Source organism: Neltuma alba, unplaced genomic scaffold (assembly GCF_004799145.2).
Source record: "Neltuma alba isolate B1F8T4 unplaced genomic scaffold, ASM479914v2 tig00012051_pilon, whole genome shotgun sequence".
NCBI lineage: Eukaryota > Viridiplantae > Streptophyta > Magnoliopsida > Fabales > Fabaceae > Neltuma > Neltuma alba.
The window spans coordinates 56,742-74,860 of NW_021636615.1; the positions used below are offsets into that span (position 1 = coordinate 56,742).

The window sequence follows — 18,119 nt, forward strand, 5'->3', positions numbered from 1 at the left end:
CCAAACACCAACCGATAGGGAGACATCCCAATCGGAGTTTTATATGCTGTCCTGTAGGCCCAAAGAGCATCATCCAGTTTTAATGACCAATCTTTTCTTGTTGCACCTACTACCTTCTCAAGAATGCTTTTGATCTCTCGGTTGGATATTTCTGCTTGGCCATTTGATTGAGGATGATAAGCCAAAGTTACCCTGTGCTTTACACCATATTTCTTCATCAGAGCTTGAAATTGATGATTGCAAAAGTGAGAACCACCATCACTAATAATAGCCCGAGGTGCTCCAAATCTCGTGAAGATGTTTTTCTTTAAGAATTTGATCACCGTTTTAGCATCACTGGATACACATGCAGTAGCTTCAACCCATTTCAAGACATAATCCACAGCAACCAGAATGTACTCTTGATTTAGAGACTTTGGAAACGGGCCCATGAAGTCAATTCCCCAAACATCAAAGAGTTCAACTTCCAGAATATTATTCAGAGGCATTTCATTCCTTCTTGATATGTTTCCCACTCGTTGACATCGATCACATCGAATCACAAAGGCATATGCATCTTTGAATAGTGAAGGCCAATAAAAACCACTTTGAAGGACTTTGGCAGCCGTTTTCTCTCCTCTAAAATGTCCACCATAAGCTGAAGAGTGGCAACACTCTAGAATATCTTGCTGCTCAACCTCCGGAACACATCTTCTTATCATCTGATCGGCACATCTTTGAACAAATAAGGTTCTTCCTAGAAGTACAACTTTGCATCGTGAAGAAATTTCCTCTTTTGATGGGAGTTAAGGTCTAGTGGCAGAGTTCCACAAACCAGATAATTAACCAGATCTGCATACCATGGAGTAGTTGAGTTATCCACAAAGAACAAGCATTCATCAGGAAAAGCTGCATTGATCTCTTGACAATGATCATGTTGAGCTTCACTACTTAATCGAGATAGATGATCGGCCACTTGGTTCTCAGTGCCTTTCCTATCAACAATTTCCAAATCAAATTCTTGAAGAAAAAGGACCCATCGAATTAGGCGTGCCTTGGAATCTTTCTTGGTAAACAGATACTTTAGGGCAGAGTGGTCCGTATAGATAGTCACTTTGGTGCCCACAATATAAGACCGGAATTTCTCACAAGCAAACACCACTGCAAGCAATTCTTTCTCAGTAGTAGTGTAGTTAAGTTGGGCATCATCCAACGTTTTACTAGCATAGTAGATGGGATGGAAGACCTTATCTACTTTTTGTCCTAGAACTGCTCCAACGGCAAAATCACTAGCATCTGCCATAATGATGAAGGGTAGCTCCCAATTAGGTGCCACTAAAATGGGTGCTGAGGTGAGCTTCTTCTTTAATTCCTCAAAAGAGTTCATACAAGTGTCATCAAACTTGAACTCCCTATCTTTCTCCAACAAATTGCACAAGGGCTTAGTGATTTTAGAAAAATCTTTAATGAACCGACGGTAGAATCCCGCATGACCCAAGAAACTTCTAATACCCTTAACACTTGTTGGTGGAGGCAATTGCTCAATAACAGATATCTTTGCCTTGTCAACTTCTAGGCCTTGTTTGGATACTCGATGACCAAGGACAATGCCCTCTTGCACCATGAAGTGACATTTTTCCCAATTCAGAACCAAATTAGTTTCTTCACATCTTTGCAAAACAGCCGCCAAATTATCTAAACAACAATCAAAAGAATCTCCAAAAACAGAGAAGTCATCCATGAACACTTCAATTGTTTTCTCAATCATGTCAGCAAAGATGGCCATCATGCATCTTTGAAATGTTGCTGGAGCATTGCAAAGACCAAATGGCATTCTTTTGAAAGCAAATGTGCCATATGGACAAGTAAAGGTTGTTTTCTCTTGATCTTCTGGGGCTATTACAATTTGGTTGTATCCTGAATACCCATCCAAGAAACAAAAGAATTCTTGCCCAGCAAGTTTATCCAACATCTGATCAATAAATGGCAGCGGGAAATGGTCTTTTCTGGTTGCTGTATTTAACTTTCGATAATCCATGCAAATTCTCCACCCAGTCACAGTACGAGTTGGAACTAGCTCATTTTGGGTGTTAGCCACTACAGTTATACCGCCTTTTTTAGGGACGCATTGAACTGGGCTCACCCATGAACTATCAGAAATAGGGTAGACTATTCCAGCAGAAAGCCATTTAAGGATCTCTTTCTTGACTACCTCTTTCATAACCGGGTTTAATCTCCTTTGATGCTCAATAGAAGGTTTGTGACCATCCTCTAATAAAATCTTGTGCATACAAATAGAAGGGCTGATCCCTTTGATGTCAGCTATGGACCACCCAATAGCTTTCTTGTGGTGTCTCAAGACCCTTAACAGTTTCTCTTCTTGCAACGTGGACAACTTAGAAGAAACAATCACAGGTAAAGTAAGTGGTAGAATTACCCAAGTAGGCATACTTGAGATGTGATGGTAAAGTCTTCAACTCCAACACCGGCGGTTCATCCACAGAAGGCTTTAGAGGAGAGCTCAAAGCACTAGTCACATCTAGAGGCTCAAAAGTCTTAGCTTTTCGATACGGAAACGCTTCAATACTCATCATTTCTGCATAAGCTTCAACCTTGCCATCAATACTACTTGTTTCTCCAATCAACACTGCTTCTAATGGGTCTTTGGTCAAAGAGTTAATCAGCTCCTCTTGCACCGTGGAATCAATCACATCAATACAATTACAGTGAGCAGAATCATCTGGAAACTTCAAGGCTTGATTCATGTTGAATATCACCTTCTCATCATTTACTCGCATGGTGATCTCACCCTTTTCTACGTCAATGAGGGTTCTTGCAGTAGCTAAAAATGGCCGTCCCAAAATAATGGGGATATTCCAATCTACCTCACAGTCTAACACAATGAAATCAGCTGGGAATATGAATTTGTCTACCTTCACCAATACATCTTCTACAATCCCTTTTGGATATGAGATACTTCTGTCAGCAAAGAGCAATGTAACTGTTGTTGGCCTTGCTTCACCCAAATTTAATCGATTGAATACAGCTAGAGGCATCAAGTTAACACTTGCTCCCAAATCACATAGGGCTTTTCCATTGAAGTGTTTGCCTATGTTACAAGAGATATAAAAGCTGCCTGGATCTCTCAGTTTGGGTGGGAGTTTTCGCTGCAAGATGGCACTACAATCTTCAGTCAGAGCCACCGTTTCAAATTCACCAAATCTCTTCTTTTTGGAGAGAACATCCTTAAGAAACTTAGCATACTTAGGCATCTGCTCTAATGCTTCAGCAAACGGGATGTTGATGTGTAATTGCTTAAACATGTCCACAAATTTCTTGAACTGGACATCTTCATCTTTCTTCTTGAACCTTTGAGGAAATGGAAGCGGCGGCATCTGTGTAGCAAGAGGGGGAGTTGTCTTCCTCTTTTTATCATCAACCGTTTCACCCTCTACTTCTTTCCTCGAACCACATCAGTGAGATTTTCTTCTGTTTGTTTCCTTTTCTTGGTTTCTTCCTCTTCTACTATACCACCTTCTTCTGAAAGCTCATTTGTATCAAGGTCAGTCGCCTTACTGTTAATGGTGTCCTTGCCGGTCTGACTAGGCCTCTGAATGTCAGGTAACTGCTTTCCACTTCTCAAATTGATCGCTTTGCACTCTTCATTACCATCCCTTTTTGGATTGGGAATGGTATCACTTGGTAAGCTGCTTCTTGTGAGTACATTCATTTGTGAAGCCAGTTGACCCATTTGCACCTCAAGATTCTTGATGGCAGTTTCATGGAGAGAAAATGTTGCCTTATTCTCAGCCCTTGCAGATTCTTGATTGGCCAATAATTGAGCAAACATCTTCTCAATTTTGGAATCTTCCTTTTGAGGATGCTGCTGTTGCAATTGATTTTGCTGTGGTTGACCATGAAAACCAGGAGGCCCCATTTGTTTAGCACCGGATGGTAATATTTGTGGGGGATTCAGACTTGGCCCATTTCGCCAAGAGAAATTTGGATGATTTCTCAAATTTAGATTGTAAGTTTGAGAATAAGGGTTCCCTTGTGGTCTTCTTTGTGCATTATTCATATAATTGACTGTCTCCAAGGTGTATGGGCATTGATCAGAATGGTGTTCCTCATTACAATGGTCACAAGTGTATCCCGGAGCCTGAAGTGCATGAACTCCTGCAGCATTTCCTTTCTTAATCTGCAATTCCAGATTGTCAAATCTCTTAGATATTGCTTCAAGTTGCGATGCAATATCTCTTGATGATGAAGAACTAGGCTCCTTATGTCTCCCAGAACTTTGCCTTCTCTTGTTATACTGTTGCATAGTGCTAGATGCCACCTCTTCATACAGTTCATATAGCTCATTTACCTTCATCTTTCCGATTCCTCCGTTTGAAGCGGTATTCAGCATTGTCACTGTCTGATCATTCAATCCATTCCAGAAAGCTTCCATTAGAACATATTTCTTTTGCTCATGATTTGGACAATTTCTCCACATATCCTTAAATCTTTCCCAAGCCTCATAAAATAGCTCATCCGGATGCTGCTCGAAAGAAAGCAACTCACCCCTTAATGTAGCCCGTTTGCCCCTTGGAATAAATCTGGCCTTGAACTTAGATACAAGCTCATCCCAAGTCTTAATGGAGTGTTCAGGTAAAGAATTCAACCATGTTTTCGCCTTGTGAGATAATGACATGGGAAACAATCTCAATCTCAGTACATCTTTAGTAACCCCAGTTTGTTTGAAGTTCTCACAAACCTCTATGAACTTGGTCAAATGCTCATTCGGATCATCCTTAAAATTTCCTTCAAAAGTACCCATCATCCCCAGTAGTTGAATCATAACAGGCTTGATTTCAAAATTCCTGGCTTGAATGTCTGGTAACCGGATACTTGAGTGAAAAGTCTGCCCTTCTTTATCCAAATAGTCATCCAGGGTGTACACATCGTTCTCATCTTCCTCCGCCATGTTTTCTTCTGATTCTGATTCAGGTGGTGGTGGCGGTGGCGGCGGCGGCGGTGGAAGTAACTGAGGTTGTTGTTGAATCTCCGGTGTGTTTTCAGTTTCTCCCGACCTGGATACTTCTTCAGTAACTTCTTCCACAATAACTTCCAGTCTTCTTTGCATGCGTCAGGGGTTACCTGCACATTCAAATCAAAAACAAAAGTATCAAACTTATCAAGAGAAATGAATAAAATAAACTACTGCTACTACCTATAATTACTACAAATGCTAAATGGAACTTAAGCGTAACCAAGCACACAATAAGGACAATCAACCTCAAAAACTCTAGCCGTTAGTCCCCGGCAACGGCGCCAAAAACTTGTTCACCAAATAACTTGACCGCAAGTGGACGGGTCGCAAGTAATATAAAAAGTATCGTTCCCTCAGAGACTAAGGCTAGATGAGTTGAAAAATCATAATTGTGTATTTGATTAGGTTAAGTGAAATAATTGTTGTAAAAGAGTTTGTGAAATGAAAGTTAAGAAAACAATGGTTTAAAGCAGTATAAAATCGAATCGACCTTGAAACAATTAATAGACTAGGGTTATTCTTCACTAAAGTACTTCATGAAACTGGATTAATTACTCTCAAATAGTGTTTTACAATAAATTCAGTTAGCCTGGGTTTATAGAATTGATTAAGCTTTCTCAAGTCAAAACCAAATGTTGCAAACACCATTAAAACACAGCAATCTCTTGCTTTGTTTGAAAAGGTTGCTCTTTAAAAACCAAAACCCATTTAGTCTATGCTAGGTCAACAAATACATCTCTGATCAATCGACAAACCATCTATTCACTCAAATAAATTTCTGGACTAGCATGTTTTTACCTAAGTTCACGAATTAGTTTAACTTTCTCAAGTTAAACTAATCAACAATCAATCCAAATGATGGCCAGACAAAAGGAAGCATTAAGCTCAAAGTAAAAACAACTGAATATTATCATTAACACTAAAGAGATAGTAAAACCCAAATCTCAATCCATACAATAGATCAAAATAACCCTAGAAAAACGGATTTAGCTATACATGGCAAGTAAAGAACTACAACTATAGGAATATCTAGTAGTCATAGTAGAAACAAGAAGGGAAGAAGAAGGAAACCCAGAAAATTTAAGATACAAGCTTTGAATCTCTTCTAGCTTCAAGCCCAAAAGTTCCAAGCCTTCAAAACTCCAAACCCTAGCAGAGCCAGCCTCCAAAATTGCTCAAAAGTCGAACTCACACCAAAACCCCTTCCCTCACTCTATAAGCCCTAATTTTTTAAGTTAGGAAGTAAAACGCACAGCTGCGAGGGGCAAGGCGCCGCGGCGGATTGCTTTAGGCGCCGCGGCGCATTTCACCGAACGGGTTGCTTCCTAATGTTGCTCGGGAGCCGCGGCGGATGCATCAGGGCGCTGCGGCGGATTTCACAGAGGCTCAGTCTTCCCTCTCTGTGTGATCCGCCGCGGCGGATTATTCCATAGGCCGCGGCGGATGCTTCTTTTCAGCTGCTTCTCCATTCTTTACTTTCCTCAGGCTTTGTTTCCTGCAAAATTGACTTATAAACCCAATAAAAGAATGTTAAATCAGCTTAATTCAGTAGGAATTTTGAGAGGTTATCAATGATCTACATAAATTATGAATAGGACGGCATATTTTAATTTTTTGTTTTATTGTGAATTATTAAACTTACAAGAGCAATAATAAGCAACCCTATAATTTTATTGCACATATTTTTTTCTTGTTATAAAGTACATTCTGTTTCATTTATTGACTTGTTTATTAAACAATTTGATAACGAAGTCCTAAAACTCACCTACATTTTGTTTCCCTTTTTGTATAACTTATTTTCTTTATAAACAATATAGTACTACACTACTATATGCGGTACTTAATATAAGATTTAAATAAATAATTTTTGGATATTAAAAAAATTAATTAAGTTAATTATATATAATAAATGTGTAATTAATATGCATATTTTGAACAAAGATTATAAACTTGAGGGTCCAAGTGGATGGAAGTATTATATATATTTAAGATTAAAGTGAATTTCATGTCTAACTCCTATATTTAGGATAGGAGTTAGTACAGTACCTTTGTAACTTAGTTTGGACAGGCATATGATTAAAATGCTATGTATACATTAATTAAATGAAATAATTCTAAATTATTATTAATTGATTCGTTCAGCTCATATTTTGGTAATCCAATATTCCGGGAATATTGTAAAATGGAAAAGATGTTGATGTAATTCATTGACAATAAACAATTGGAAATTGAGTTTTCTTTACTTTGCATTGATCAACAAGTAAAATCAACATCGATATGTTCTACCAAAACCCTCCCCCCGGCAAATGTATTACGGTTTTACCTAAAAAAATAAATATAAGAAAATCCCTTAAAATTATTAAATTAATTTGAAGTCCCAAAAATCTCATTAATAAGAGATTCTACTTATTCAATTACTTAACTATTTTTATTTTCTTTTTCAACTCTAGATTAACAACTGAAAAAGCAGTTATTAATAATTTAAGCTACAACAATTAATAGCTATTGCGGCAAGTATTAACAATATATTTTCTCAGCGCATGACATATAAACATATTTAACTTGAAATCCTTGTGATGCACTGAGAACATACGTTGAGAAAATATATTATTAATACTTGCGATGATAATTGTTAATTATTACATATTGATTTGTTAACTATTACTCCCTCCGTTCCTTATTATAAGAGACGAATAACCGAATTACGTTGATAAAAAAAACAGTTAAAATTAGTTAAGAACAATTAATGTGTAAAAAGTATAATTTTTTTTCCAAAAATACCCTCATTAATAAGGAGAGAGAGCATGAGAGAGAACAATAGTAAATTCTTAAAAGAAAGAGAAGTGGGAAGGAGAGAGAGTGTGAGTTGGAGACAATAAATATGGGTAAAATAGGAAATCAACACAAAAAAGTAGAGACAACTTTTAAGTGTCTCTTATATTTAGGAACATACTATAAGCATCAAATGTCTCTTATAATAAGGAACGGAGGGAGTACCTTTTGAATTGTTAACGAATGGTACTAAAAAAAAGATTACACTTAAAACAATAAGACCGGTTTATTAATTAAATAAATAGAATCTCTTACAATAAATTTTTTTTAAATTTCATATTAATTTTATGATTTCAAAAATAATTTATTTATTTATTTTTCTTGGATGAAATCTTAATGTAATCTTCCCTTGATTTTAGGGATAAAATCAATGTCACAATCAAATTCAAAACTCAACAATTCCTCGAATGACACGTTACCTGCACGTGTCATTCAGGCATAACTTTTTTGACTTTGGTTAATTATTTTACGTCTGCGAGTTTAATCTTGTTGGTCGATCTTGACGGACTAACTAGCAATTAGGACTATTACACTCGGATTAGTAATTATGACAGTTATCAAATTTATACATTTCATAATCAATATTTCAAAATTTGGTCAAAATGCTTAATACCGGAATTATATTGGAGATAAAACAAATTGACTTAGGTCTCCCGCATACAGCTAAAAGATGAAATAAAAAGAGGGTGAATAAACTTCGTCACTTGAATGATTTGAAAAAAACAAAAGCCTTAGATCTATATCAGTCAATAGATGAATTTACAAATACACATACAGATTCTAATAACTAACAATATCACAATAACAAGTGTCAATATGAAAATTTATAAATTTTAATTTATATTATAAGAACTGATATAAAAATTTACAAGAAATTCATAGGTAATATTATAAGAAGAAAAAAAAACGTGATTAGGGAACTTCACCTAAAGTTGACGTGAGTTTTGTTTTTCAAAAAATTTCACATCTATCCAATTTGAAAACCAAAAAGGAAAGCATTTTATTTTTGTTTTTAATTAATAACATATATTACGTACGTTGCGAGAGTAATTATTATACCAAATTTATATTATCTCGTTTTAATTTGCTGTCGTTTTCTTTGTAATTCACACAAGGGCAATCTATTTATATGAAGTTTTTGTTATTGCCAGCATCTATTTATATAAGGTTGCGCCACTTACGTATTCAAGAAATTTACCGTGCTTCTTAATATTTACTGTGTCAAAACGTTAAGCCACACCCAAAATTCTTTGGAGTACGGGGTAATTATCTTTAAGAAGGAATAAATCATCCACATTAGTGAATAATTTGTTTATATATAAATTTTATGAAAGTCCAAAATAAAGCCTCTTGCAGTAGAAAAATCCCAAATTGGTTTAATTGCAAATCACTTTTCCCCCCCCAAAGGCCCCTCTTATTGTTTAAAGCCACCTTTGCCAATGACCTGCTGCCACTACTGTTAGCAACTAGAGCTCCGACGACCGAGAATAATTTTATGATAAAAGTTTTCTATCGAATAGCAAATAGGAACCTGTAAATTAATAAGTTAGACTTGTTAATTTTTAAGATTGTGTCGTTGTAATTGAATACCAATAAAGATTTATATATTGAAGAGCACAATTTTAATTTATTACAAAAATTTTGTTATTAGTAGCTAATGGGCGACTTGTGAAGTACTAAATTAGACTTGTTAGTTTCTAAATTTATCTTGTGATTGAATAATAATAATAATAGATGTTTATTAGAGAGTGCAACTTTATTGCAAAAGTTTTGTTATGAATAGCTAATAAAACTTGTGAATTGCCAAATTATAATGTTGATGGTTTTTCACAATAAGTGCTGATTCTTATTTGTTTAGAGCAGTTTAGAATAATTTTTTCATGATCAATTGAGTTGGGTTTAGCAAAAAGTGTCAATTATTCATAGTGAACTAAGATTTAAATTCTTACTGAAAGAGTTGTTTGCATTTAAAAAATATTACTACTCATTTTTTCTTAATTTTTTCCTTCTTCATTTTCTCTTCTTCCAAGTGAGGGGATAGTGTCCATTTGTTCCTCAAACACGATTAAGGAGGGGGGGGGGGGAAGAGCTTTTCCAAATTAAGGGGGCAATCAAAAATAAAATAAACAAAAAGCCAAAAGAAAGATTAACATTATTGATAATACCCAAATAACTAATTTTCTCTATTTATTTTTAGACCAGGCATAGAAAAGTCATGTGATTATGCAGGATACTAATATATATGCTCTCTACTCCTTTTCTCTTCTGAAAGCACATCATTTGTCTATCCCTTTTCCATCTAAACTTGAATACATGATGAAGAGCACACCACTCTGGATCCACTCTGGATTTTGGTTCTATATGTGTTTGTTTCGCTCATCATTATTGTTAGCCACTCAGCCCATGATTCAGCAGGTAACAGATTAACCACTTAACCTGCATGCTTTTCTGTTATTCCTTTTTCTCCTAAATCTACATTGAGTAATTTTTATTTAAAACAAGGAAAATAATTAATATATTGGTTCAGGTTTCATAAGCATAGATTGTGGAGCAAGCGGAGATTACTTGGACAGTCAAACCGGGATCTGGAACCAGACAGATGAAGACTTCGTTGGCAGTGGAGAAAACTATGAAATATCACCCAACTTCGAAGACTTTCCATACCTACGCCGACAACTAAAGACGTTAAGAAGTTTTCCGGAGGGGAAAAGGAACTGTTACGTTATGAAACCAAAACAACAAAAAGAACAGAAGATGAATCAAACGTATCTGATCAGAGCAATATTTTCATATGGGAATTATGACAACAAAAACACAGTTCCAGTCTTCGATCTCTACTTTGGGGCCAATTATTGGATAACAATTCGGCTGCCCAATGCAACTTATTTCCAATTCGAAGAAATCATACTCCAACAGCTTCCTTCTGATCACTTGTTTCAGGTGTGTCTGGTGAATATTGGACTAGGTACTCCTTTCATTAACACTCTGGAATTAAGGCCACTTGACAACTCTCCCTATTCTGCAGTTTCACTTCCCTTGTATCTACGGTCCCGAGTCAATTGTGGCTCTACGCTTGGGATCCTTTTTACTAGGTAGGTGCTCTTTCATTTTTGTTACACTACAATAATTAACTAGCTTTTCTCAATATTTTGTGAGACTTTATGTGAATAATATATATTTGAGAAGTCAAAGATGTACAGTAAATAAAAAGTAAAAACTATGATTATTTGAAAGTATAAAATACCACTATTTTATATGACCTTGAAAATTGATCTTTTATATACATTCGTACATATACATATAGGTGGACTGAATGATGCAAAAGTAAAAAAATATTATTAACTCTTCATAATATCAAAGATTTTAATTCAGTTATTATCCTTAAATGTGTGTTTATATCATTGATATCGAACAAGTTTGGTGCTCATTAGATGTGGACTACGCAGATTTAATCTGAATGGTCTAGATTTAAAATTTTTAATTAATTTTTTAGATAGAACAAGTTATTTTTTAAAACAATTATAGTTAAAAAATTATTTTTATTTTAGACTTTATACCCATTAAAGTAATTATCTCAAAGAAATAAAAATTAAAAAAAATTCAAATTTGGACTGTCAAAATAAAATCTGGACTTTCAAGATATGATAAGTTTGGTTGCTCATCAAAGTGACGAGAAGCACCTGGGGTTTTAAAAGGAGAGAGAAGCGAGGCTCCCCTCCCTTTGTTTGCCTCAAACAAATTTTATAGCTGTAGTCTTTTTTAATTTGTTTAGTTAACCCATTTTCAATTCTCCTCTCCTCCTACCCCATCTATTGTCTGATTCAATCAAGGGCAATGGATGGAAAGGTAGGAGAACGAAAATTTTATTAAGTAGGATTTTAAAAAAAATCAGACAAGTGAGATTAAAAATTTTTTAATCAATTTTTTACTCTCTCCTTTCATATTTAACATATCACTTACTCTTCTTTTTTTTTTTAGTTGAACCCGTTAATATTTTTTTCCCCTCGAAGAATTTTGGAGCTGAGGTTTTTATTAAATTCTCAAATTGCTCTTAAAATAATAAAATCTCTCCCCTAGTCTCCCCTCCCTTCGCACTCTCTCCTCCATAAAATCCCTCCCTTTCTCTTGTTCCACTCACTTCCATTAAGGTCTCTCCCTTCTGCTTCTTCTCTTATGTTGAAAGGGACACAATGTATAATTGTTGGGACTGGGAAGCATCTTAAAAAGAGGAATCCAATTGACCTTACAACAGCTTCTTTTTAATTCAAAACTTTAAAATAATAAATTTATGGTCATACCACTTATTCACCTTTTAGCCCATCTTTATTTAATGTAGGACACACTTGTCACCCAACAATTTCAAAATCAATTATCCATTTATCAAAAGTTCTATATATCCCCAATGTTTTAAAATACTTTTAAATTTTAATCACGCTAAACTTTAATTAAATTACAATATTGAACTTAAGACATGCAGAATTTTCTATGCATATTATTTATTGTATAACAAACTCTTGTTATCAATACTAATACTTTAAAGGGAAAATCACTTTGTAGATACCTACATTTTCCTCTCAATTTTTAATTTTATACCTATGCATTTTTCTTTCTTGATTAAATCATTTATTTGTGCTCTATTAATATGATAACAGTGTTAACAGACCAAAGTTATATGGACTAACAGTGCAGCTAACAGGAAAAAAATTAAGAATTTAATCAAGAGAACAAAAGTCTGAATACCACAAGGAAAATTACATATAGATACTTGCATGGCTTTCTCACTTTAAAATCCATTTTGTCCCAAGTTGATTGAACAAAAGTATGTTGAGAACATAAGAGTAGTCTTTTTCCTCGTACAAAGAGCTTTTTGTTTTTGTTCAAACAAGTGTGTACGCGCACTTTACCGCAGGTACAAGGACGACGCATTCGACCGCTTGTGGAAAACACGTCATGGTAACGTTTGGGATGTCGTAAAATCAAGTGTACGTAGAAGGAAACACAGAGAACTCCACCTATGAGCTGCCATTAGAAGTATTACGCACTGCATCACAACCCCTAAACAATTCCAATGTCTTAACTGCAAATTGGAGTTACGATATATCTCATCAATATTATCAGAAGCTTCTCGCTGAAATTCAGAAGCTTCCTTCTGACCGCAAGAGGATTATCAATGTCACTTTTGATGATGATGACAATTCATCACCCGCTCATTTACTTACTCTTCAATACTTGAAGCCTGTCACCTTAAGTTCCAACAAGATAAGTAAAGGTTACGTTAGTTTCACTATCATAGCAACAGCTGATTCAGATGCTCCTCCAATCTTGAATGCCTACGAAATTTACGAAGCCATCTCACAACCCAATTCCCCTCCAGCAACACAAGACGGTATTTCCATTACTACCTTCAGTCATCAATATAAGATTTATTTTCTAGTATAATGTGCACTACAAAATAGATCTTATACCACAGATAGTATTTCTTTTTCTTATCATTCATTCGTTTTGGGTATCGTTGCACCAGTTTTTCCTTTATCCACATAATCACCATACTAAATCAAAACAGAATAAAAAACTATACTGTGTAATGAATTTATGATTGGAAATTTTGTAGTTGATGCCTTGTTGGAAATAAAGCATACTTATGGGATCTCCAGATTCAGTTGGCAAGGGGACCCATGTGTTCCATCTAAATTAGCATGAGATGGCCTGATTTACACCGCCAACGATAATATAAGGATCCCTTCATTGTAAGTAGCCCCATATTTCTACTCTTATTTATGATATGTTATATTTGATGCATTCAAGGACAATATCTTGCATACAATAGTTAAGGATGAGAGTAGAATGCCGTAATATTTCAAGGTATGAACATTACTGTGTGGTGATTTTTTTTTTTAACTCATGAAATGCCAGCATGTCTTAATTTGATGATACATCTCAATCATGTATGTGTGTATGTACTTGAACGCATAACCCTTAGCTTCCCTTTCGTTTCTCTCTCTTAGTTACGTTGCTTACAATGGTGGATAAATTACAAATTGTAGGAACTTGAGTTCAAGCAACCTCAAAGGTGAAATAAGGGAAGCCTTTGCTAAATTATTAAAATTGGAGTCCTTGTAAGTTTTCGCATAAGATAGGCTCTAAATTTCAAATACTACTACTGAGCATATTGTTAGATTTTATGAATAACGCTTAGTCTTGTTCACAGGGATTTGTCGAACAATGAATTGGCTGGACAACTACCAGAGTTTCTCTCAACTCTTCTGAATTTGAAGTTCAAGTAAGATCTTAATTAAAATTACATTTGATAGCCTTTCGTGTTCATGTTTATTGTGAAGTCGTGTACCTTAGAATTCCACTTGCAGTAATTTGGCAGGAAACAAGCTTACTGGTTCAATTCCCAATGCTTTGAAGGAAAATGCTGAATTGCAGCTAAGGTTTACTTTTCTTCAATGTTAAATTCTATATTTCAACTAGTTCCTCCATTGTTTTAACTTTTAAAGCATTAAGGGACAAAAATAACCCTAAATTGCAAGCATAGAGGCAATCTACTTTAATACGATAAATCAAATATGATATGACATAATGTGTATTATATATCCTTATACTGTTAAGCCTAACCCCTGCTCTATTTTGCCAGTGTGGCCAACAATCCAGGTCTTTGCCAAAAGAATTCCTGCCAAAAACACAATTTTGTAATTCCACTTATTGCATCAGTTGCAGCTTTGGTCATCCTAATTGTTATTGTTGCTCTGGTGATCTGGAGACTTCGACATAAAAGAGGTATTTGTGCTTACACATGCTGCCAATTCATTGATAGAACCTTATCCCCAGATTCTTTATTTATTTTTAAATATTTGTACATGCCCTGAGTCCCTGTCTTCGGACAGTCTAATCTCTTTAGGTGGGCAATGATCTAATTAAGTTCAATTACTTGCTTTTACACCTTTATAAGATCATGAAAGTCTTACAAAATTTCATTTAATGTTGTAGTCATCCTAAGGGAATCTCAGAAAAGGGAAGCTGTAAAACACAAGAATCAGTCATTTTCTTACTCGGAGGTTCTCCGTATCACAAACAATTTTGAAACTGCTATTGGAGAAGGAGGGTTTGGGAAAGTTTACCTTGGCACTTTAGAAGATGATACAAAGGTTTCTGTTAAGTTACTTTCTCCATATTCAAGGCAAGGCTTTAAGGAATTTCAATCAGAGGTTAGAAATAAAAGTAATCAAGTTATAGTTTTTAATTTTTTTTAATAACCCAATGTTGAATATATTCCTATTTGGTAGAATGATGTTCTTATTAAAAAATTATGTTCTAAAATAGAGATCTGACTAATTTTAACTTGTAGGCTCAACTCTTAACAGTCATTCATCATAGAAACCTGGTTTCATTTGTTGGGTTTTGTGATGAAAACGACATCAAAGCGTTGGTTTATGAATATATGGATCTTGGAGACCTCAGCGGACTATTGGCAGGTTTGTCTTAAAATGATCAAATTAAAACTTCTCTCATATTTCATAATGGTTGGTGTAATTTTACTACGGTTTTCTTGCCTTTATAATATATCTACGGGGAAGAAGTTGGTTGGGAATACCTCCCACAGGAACCTGCGGAATATGACTTTGAAATGAAACATCTATTTTATTGACTAAAAACTTGTGCACAAGAAATTTATTGGCACTCACAACCAAGAAGCTCAAACTTTGTCCATCTGTGTCCATAACTCCTCGCCTGATTTCACTATCTTTAGCATTGTTCCATCAATTCACATCAAAGTTATTTATTTTACCAGCATATAACTTCTAGAAAATTCATTTGCTATGAGATTACCTCCTCAGACTTTTGCCAACAGCTTTTTCGATCATTGATCCTAGTAGAAACTTTTTTTTTCCCTGGGGCAAAGTGAATTTGGATTCCTATGTACTTCTAATTAACTCCAATGAATGATTAAATGTCCCAGCATCTAGCATCAAAAACTATATATACTAATCAAAAATTAATTATAAATACCTCACAGATATTAACTTTTGAAGTGATGTGGCTTCTTTTGCCAATCCAAGAGTATACCATCGGAGATAGGGAGACTTGATTATCCTCTCAGCAAATAATAGTAGAAAAGATAACAACCAAAAGGAAAAGAGAAAAATATCTGTTCTTTTCAAGTGCTAGTCCCCTCACAAAGTTTCCAAAACTTCTACTTTGCCATACTCTTTTTTACCCACTTTTCCCTTTTCCTTCTAAAACAAACTTAGAGTTGACCCAACCTTGACACTTCGATTTGTTGTTCAAATTCTTTTAACAGCTTCATTTATATCATACAGTTTATTGAATTGTTACATATACATCATCATATGCCTGTTTTGGTTCCTGGCGTTCCATTATATTGACCAAAAACCAATGTCTCTGCAGAGAAAAACTCAAAAATTTTAAAGTGGAGCGATAGACTACAAGTTGGTGTGGATGCAGCAAGAGGTTAGAGAACTAATGAGTTTTTTCTCCCCTTAACAATCACATTTTACCATAACTTACATAATCTGATGAAGTTTCAGGATTGGAATATCTTCATCATGGCTGTAAGACTCCCATAATTCATTGACACTTAAAACCATCCAATATTCTGTTAAATCAATCCAGGGTAGCCAAGCTTGCTGATTTTGGATTATCTAGAGCATTTAAAAATGAAAGAGACACTCATCTATCAACTCAACCAGCTGGTACACCTTGTTATATTGATCCTGAGTAAGTCATTGCATTTTATCAATGAAAAATATTAATCTAAAAAAAATAAAAGACTATTGTATGATAAACTAATTGTTGGTTGACACTACAGATTTCAAATGTCTGGAAACCTAAACAAAGAAAGTGACATCTATAGTTTCGGTACGATTCTTCTTCAACTGATCACAGGCCATCCACCGGTAAGAAGAGAACTTGAGGATATATGTTTCATCATTGATTGGATCTGTCCAAAAATTGAGTGGGGGGATATTCGAGGCATTGTTGATCTAAGGTTGGCAGGTGAATTCAATGTTAGTTCTGCATGGAACGCTGTGGAGACGGCAATGTCATGCATTGCGCCACAGTGCGCCAAAAGGCCAGACATTAGTTATGTGTTGCATGAACTAAAGGAATGTTTAGCTATGGAGATTGACTTTCCAATTCAAATGGTGAGCCATGCCATCCAATCAATCATTCTGGGAATCTTGATTCAATCACTATCCTCTCAGCTAGGTAGTTTCTTTACATTAGTTTATACTAAAATGGATATTGTTGCGTGTAATGCAAAATAGTTTCTTGTTGGACTTGTTCTATAGAAGTCATGTTTTGTTTGATTATGAAGCCTTTTGGCTTGATCATTGTTGTGACATCTCTATCTGTTAATTTGCTACTGAAATTTCAGTTGATTATTGGGTTTCTATGGCTCTATATTTCATATTCCCAATTACTGTTTGGTTTGATTTCATGGATGCATTGATAATTAATGGTCTGAAAAGATGGAAAAGGGAACAAGACATGGGAACAATGGAATAAAGGACGCAAGGAGGATTAGCCGAATAGTAAATTGAATCTTCCATTGATGACATTACTCGAATTTTTTACTCGATTCTTATCGATTTTCCTCGGACCATCAAAACTTCGAGTTTTGTTTGGGAATTAATGATTCCACCTACAAATCATGTCCCCATAATTTGGAGAGGAAAATGTCAACATGATTTTTCCAAATTTTTGTTGGTTCTCCCACGGAGATGACACACGACTGGCACCAAAAAATTGATAAAGATACGGAAAATGAATTTTTCCAAAATGAAACGAGGGCTTATGTATCATATTATAGGGTCAAAATAATCCAGATAGAGTTTGGGTAAAAAAAAAAAAAAAGCATGTTAGTGGATTGGTGATTTTGACTTTTTATTTTTATGTTTTTTTATTAAACTAAAAAAATAAAAATTGTTTAACAGTAACATCATACTTTTTATATATAATTTCAATGAGAAACTATCTATTATACAAAGTGAATTCCACAAATTAGCAGATTCAAGCTTGTCACAGTTTATCTTTAAATCACCTCGCTCTAACAACCACAAAAAGACCCACAATGATAATTTTACTGTTTATCCAAAGGTTCCTTAATTAGCAAATTCAAGCTTGTCACTACACTACGTTAATTAGTTAAACTGGAAGAATCTGACCTTCTTATATCTGAAAACTCTTAATAAGATCTGAATGTTGGCAGATAACTAGGAATTAGTTTTAAACCATCGGCTAATTA

At 34.9% G+C, this 18,119-nt stretch overlaps 2 protein-coding genes across 2 annotated transcripts; one reads left to right on the forward strand and one right to left on the reverse strand.

Annotated features, from left to right (window-relative positions):
- Window positions 1-3,430: 3,430 nt before the first annotated feature.
- On the reverse strand, window positions 3,431-5,107 carry LOC114721621 (uncharacterized). The gene has a single exon (XM_028907481.1). The coding sequence runs from the start codon at window positions 5,105-5,107 to the stop codon at window positions 3,431-3,433; it is 1,677 nt and encodes a 558-aa protein (XP_028763314.1).
- Window positions 5,108-10,600: 5,493 nt separating this feature from the next.
- LOC114721622 (probable LRR receptor-like serine/threonine-protein kinase At4g29180) lies at window positions 10,601-17,380 on the forward strand. The gene is made up of 10 exons (XM_028907482.1): window positions 10,601-10,786; window positions 12,965-13,232; window positions 13,458-13,509; window positions 14,055-14,126; window positions 14,212-14,283; window positions 14,487-14,629; window positions 14,840-15,057; window positions 15,198-15,324; window positions 16,757-17,080; window positions 17,250-17,380. Exons 1-10 carry the CDS (start codon window positions 10,601-10,603, stop codon window positions 17,378-17,380), a joined length of 1,593 nt encoding a protein of 530 aa, XP_028763315.1.
- Window positions 17,381-18,119: the final 739 nt, after the last annotated feature.

Bases quoted from the DNA above. Each gene is read 5' to 3' on its own strand.
- LOC114721621 (XM_028907481.1), bottom strand. From the start codon at position 5,107: ATGCAAAGAAGACTGGAAGTTATTGTGGAAGAAGTTACTGAAGAAGTA.
- LOC114721622 (XM_028907482.1), top strand. From the start codon at position 10,601: ATGAATCAAACGTATCTGATCAGAGCAATATTTTCATATGGGAATTAT. The intron at 14,284-14,486 runs GTTTACTTTTCT...CTATTTTGCCAG, and splicing joins AATGCTGAATTGCAGCTAAG to TGTGGCCAACAATCCAGGTC. The intron at 15,325-16,756 runs GTTTGTCTTAAA...AACTGATCACAG, and splicing joins CCTCAGCGGACTATTGGCAG to GCCATCCACCGGTAAGAAGA.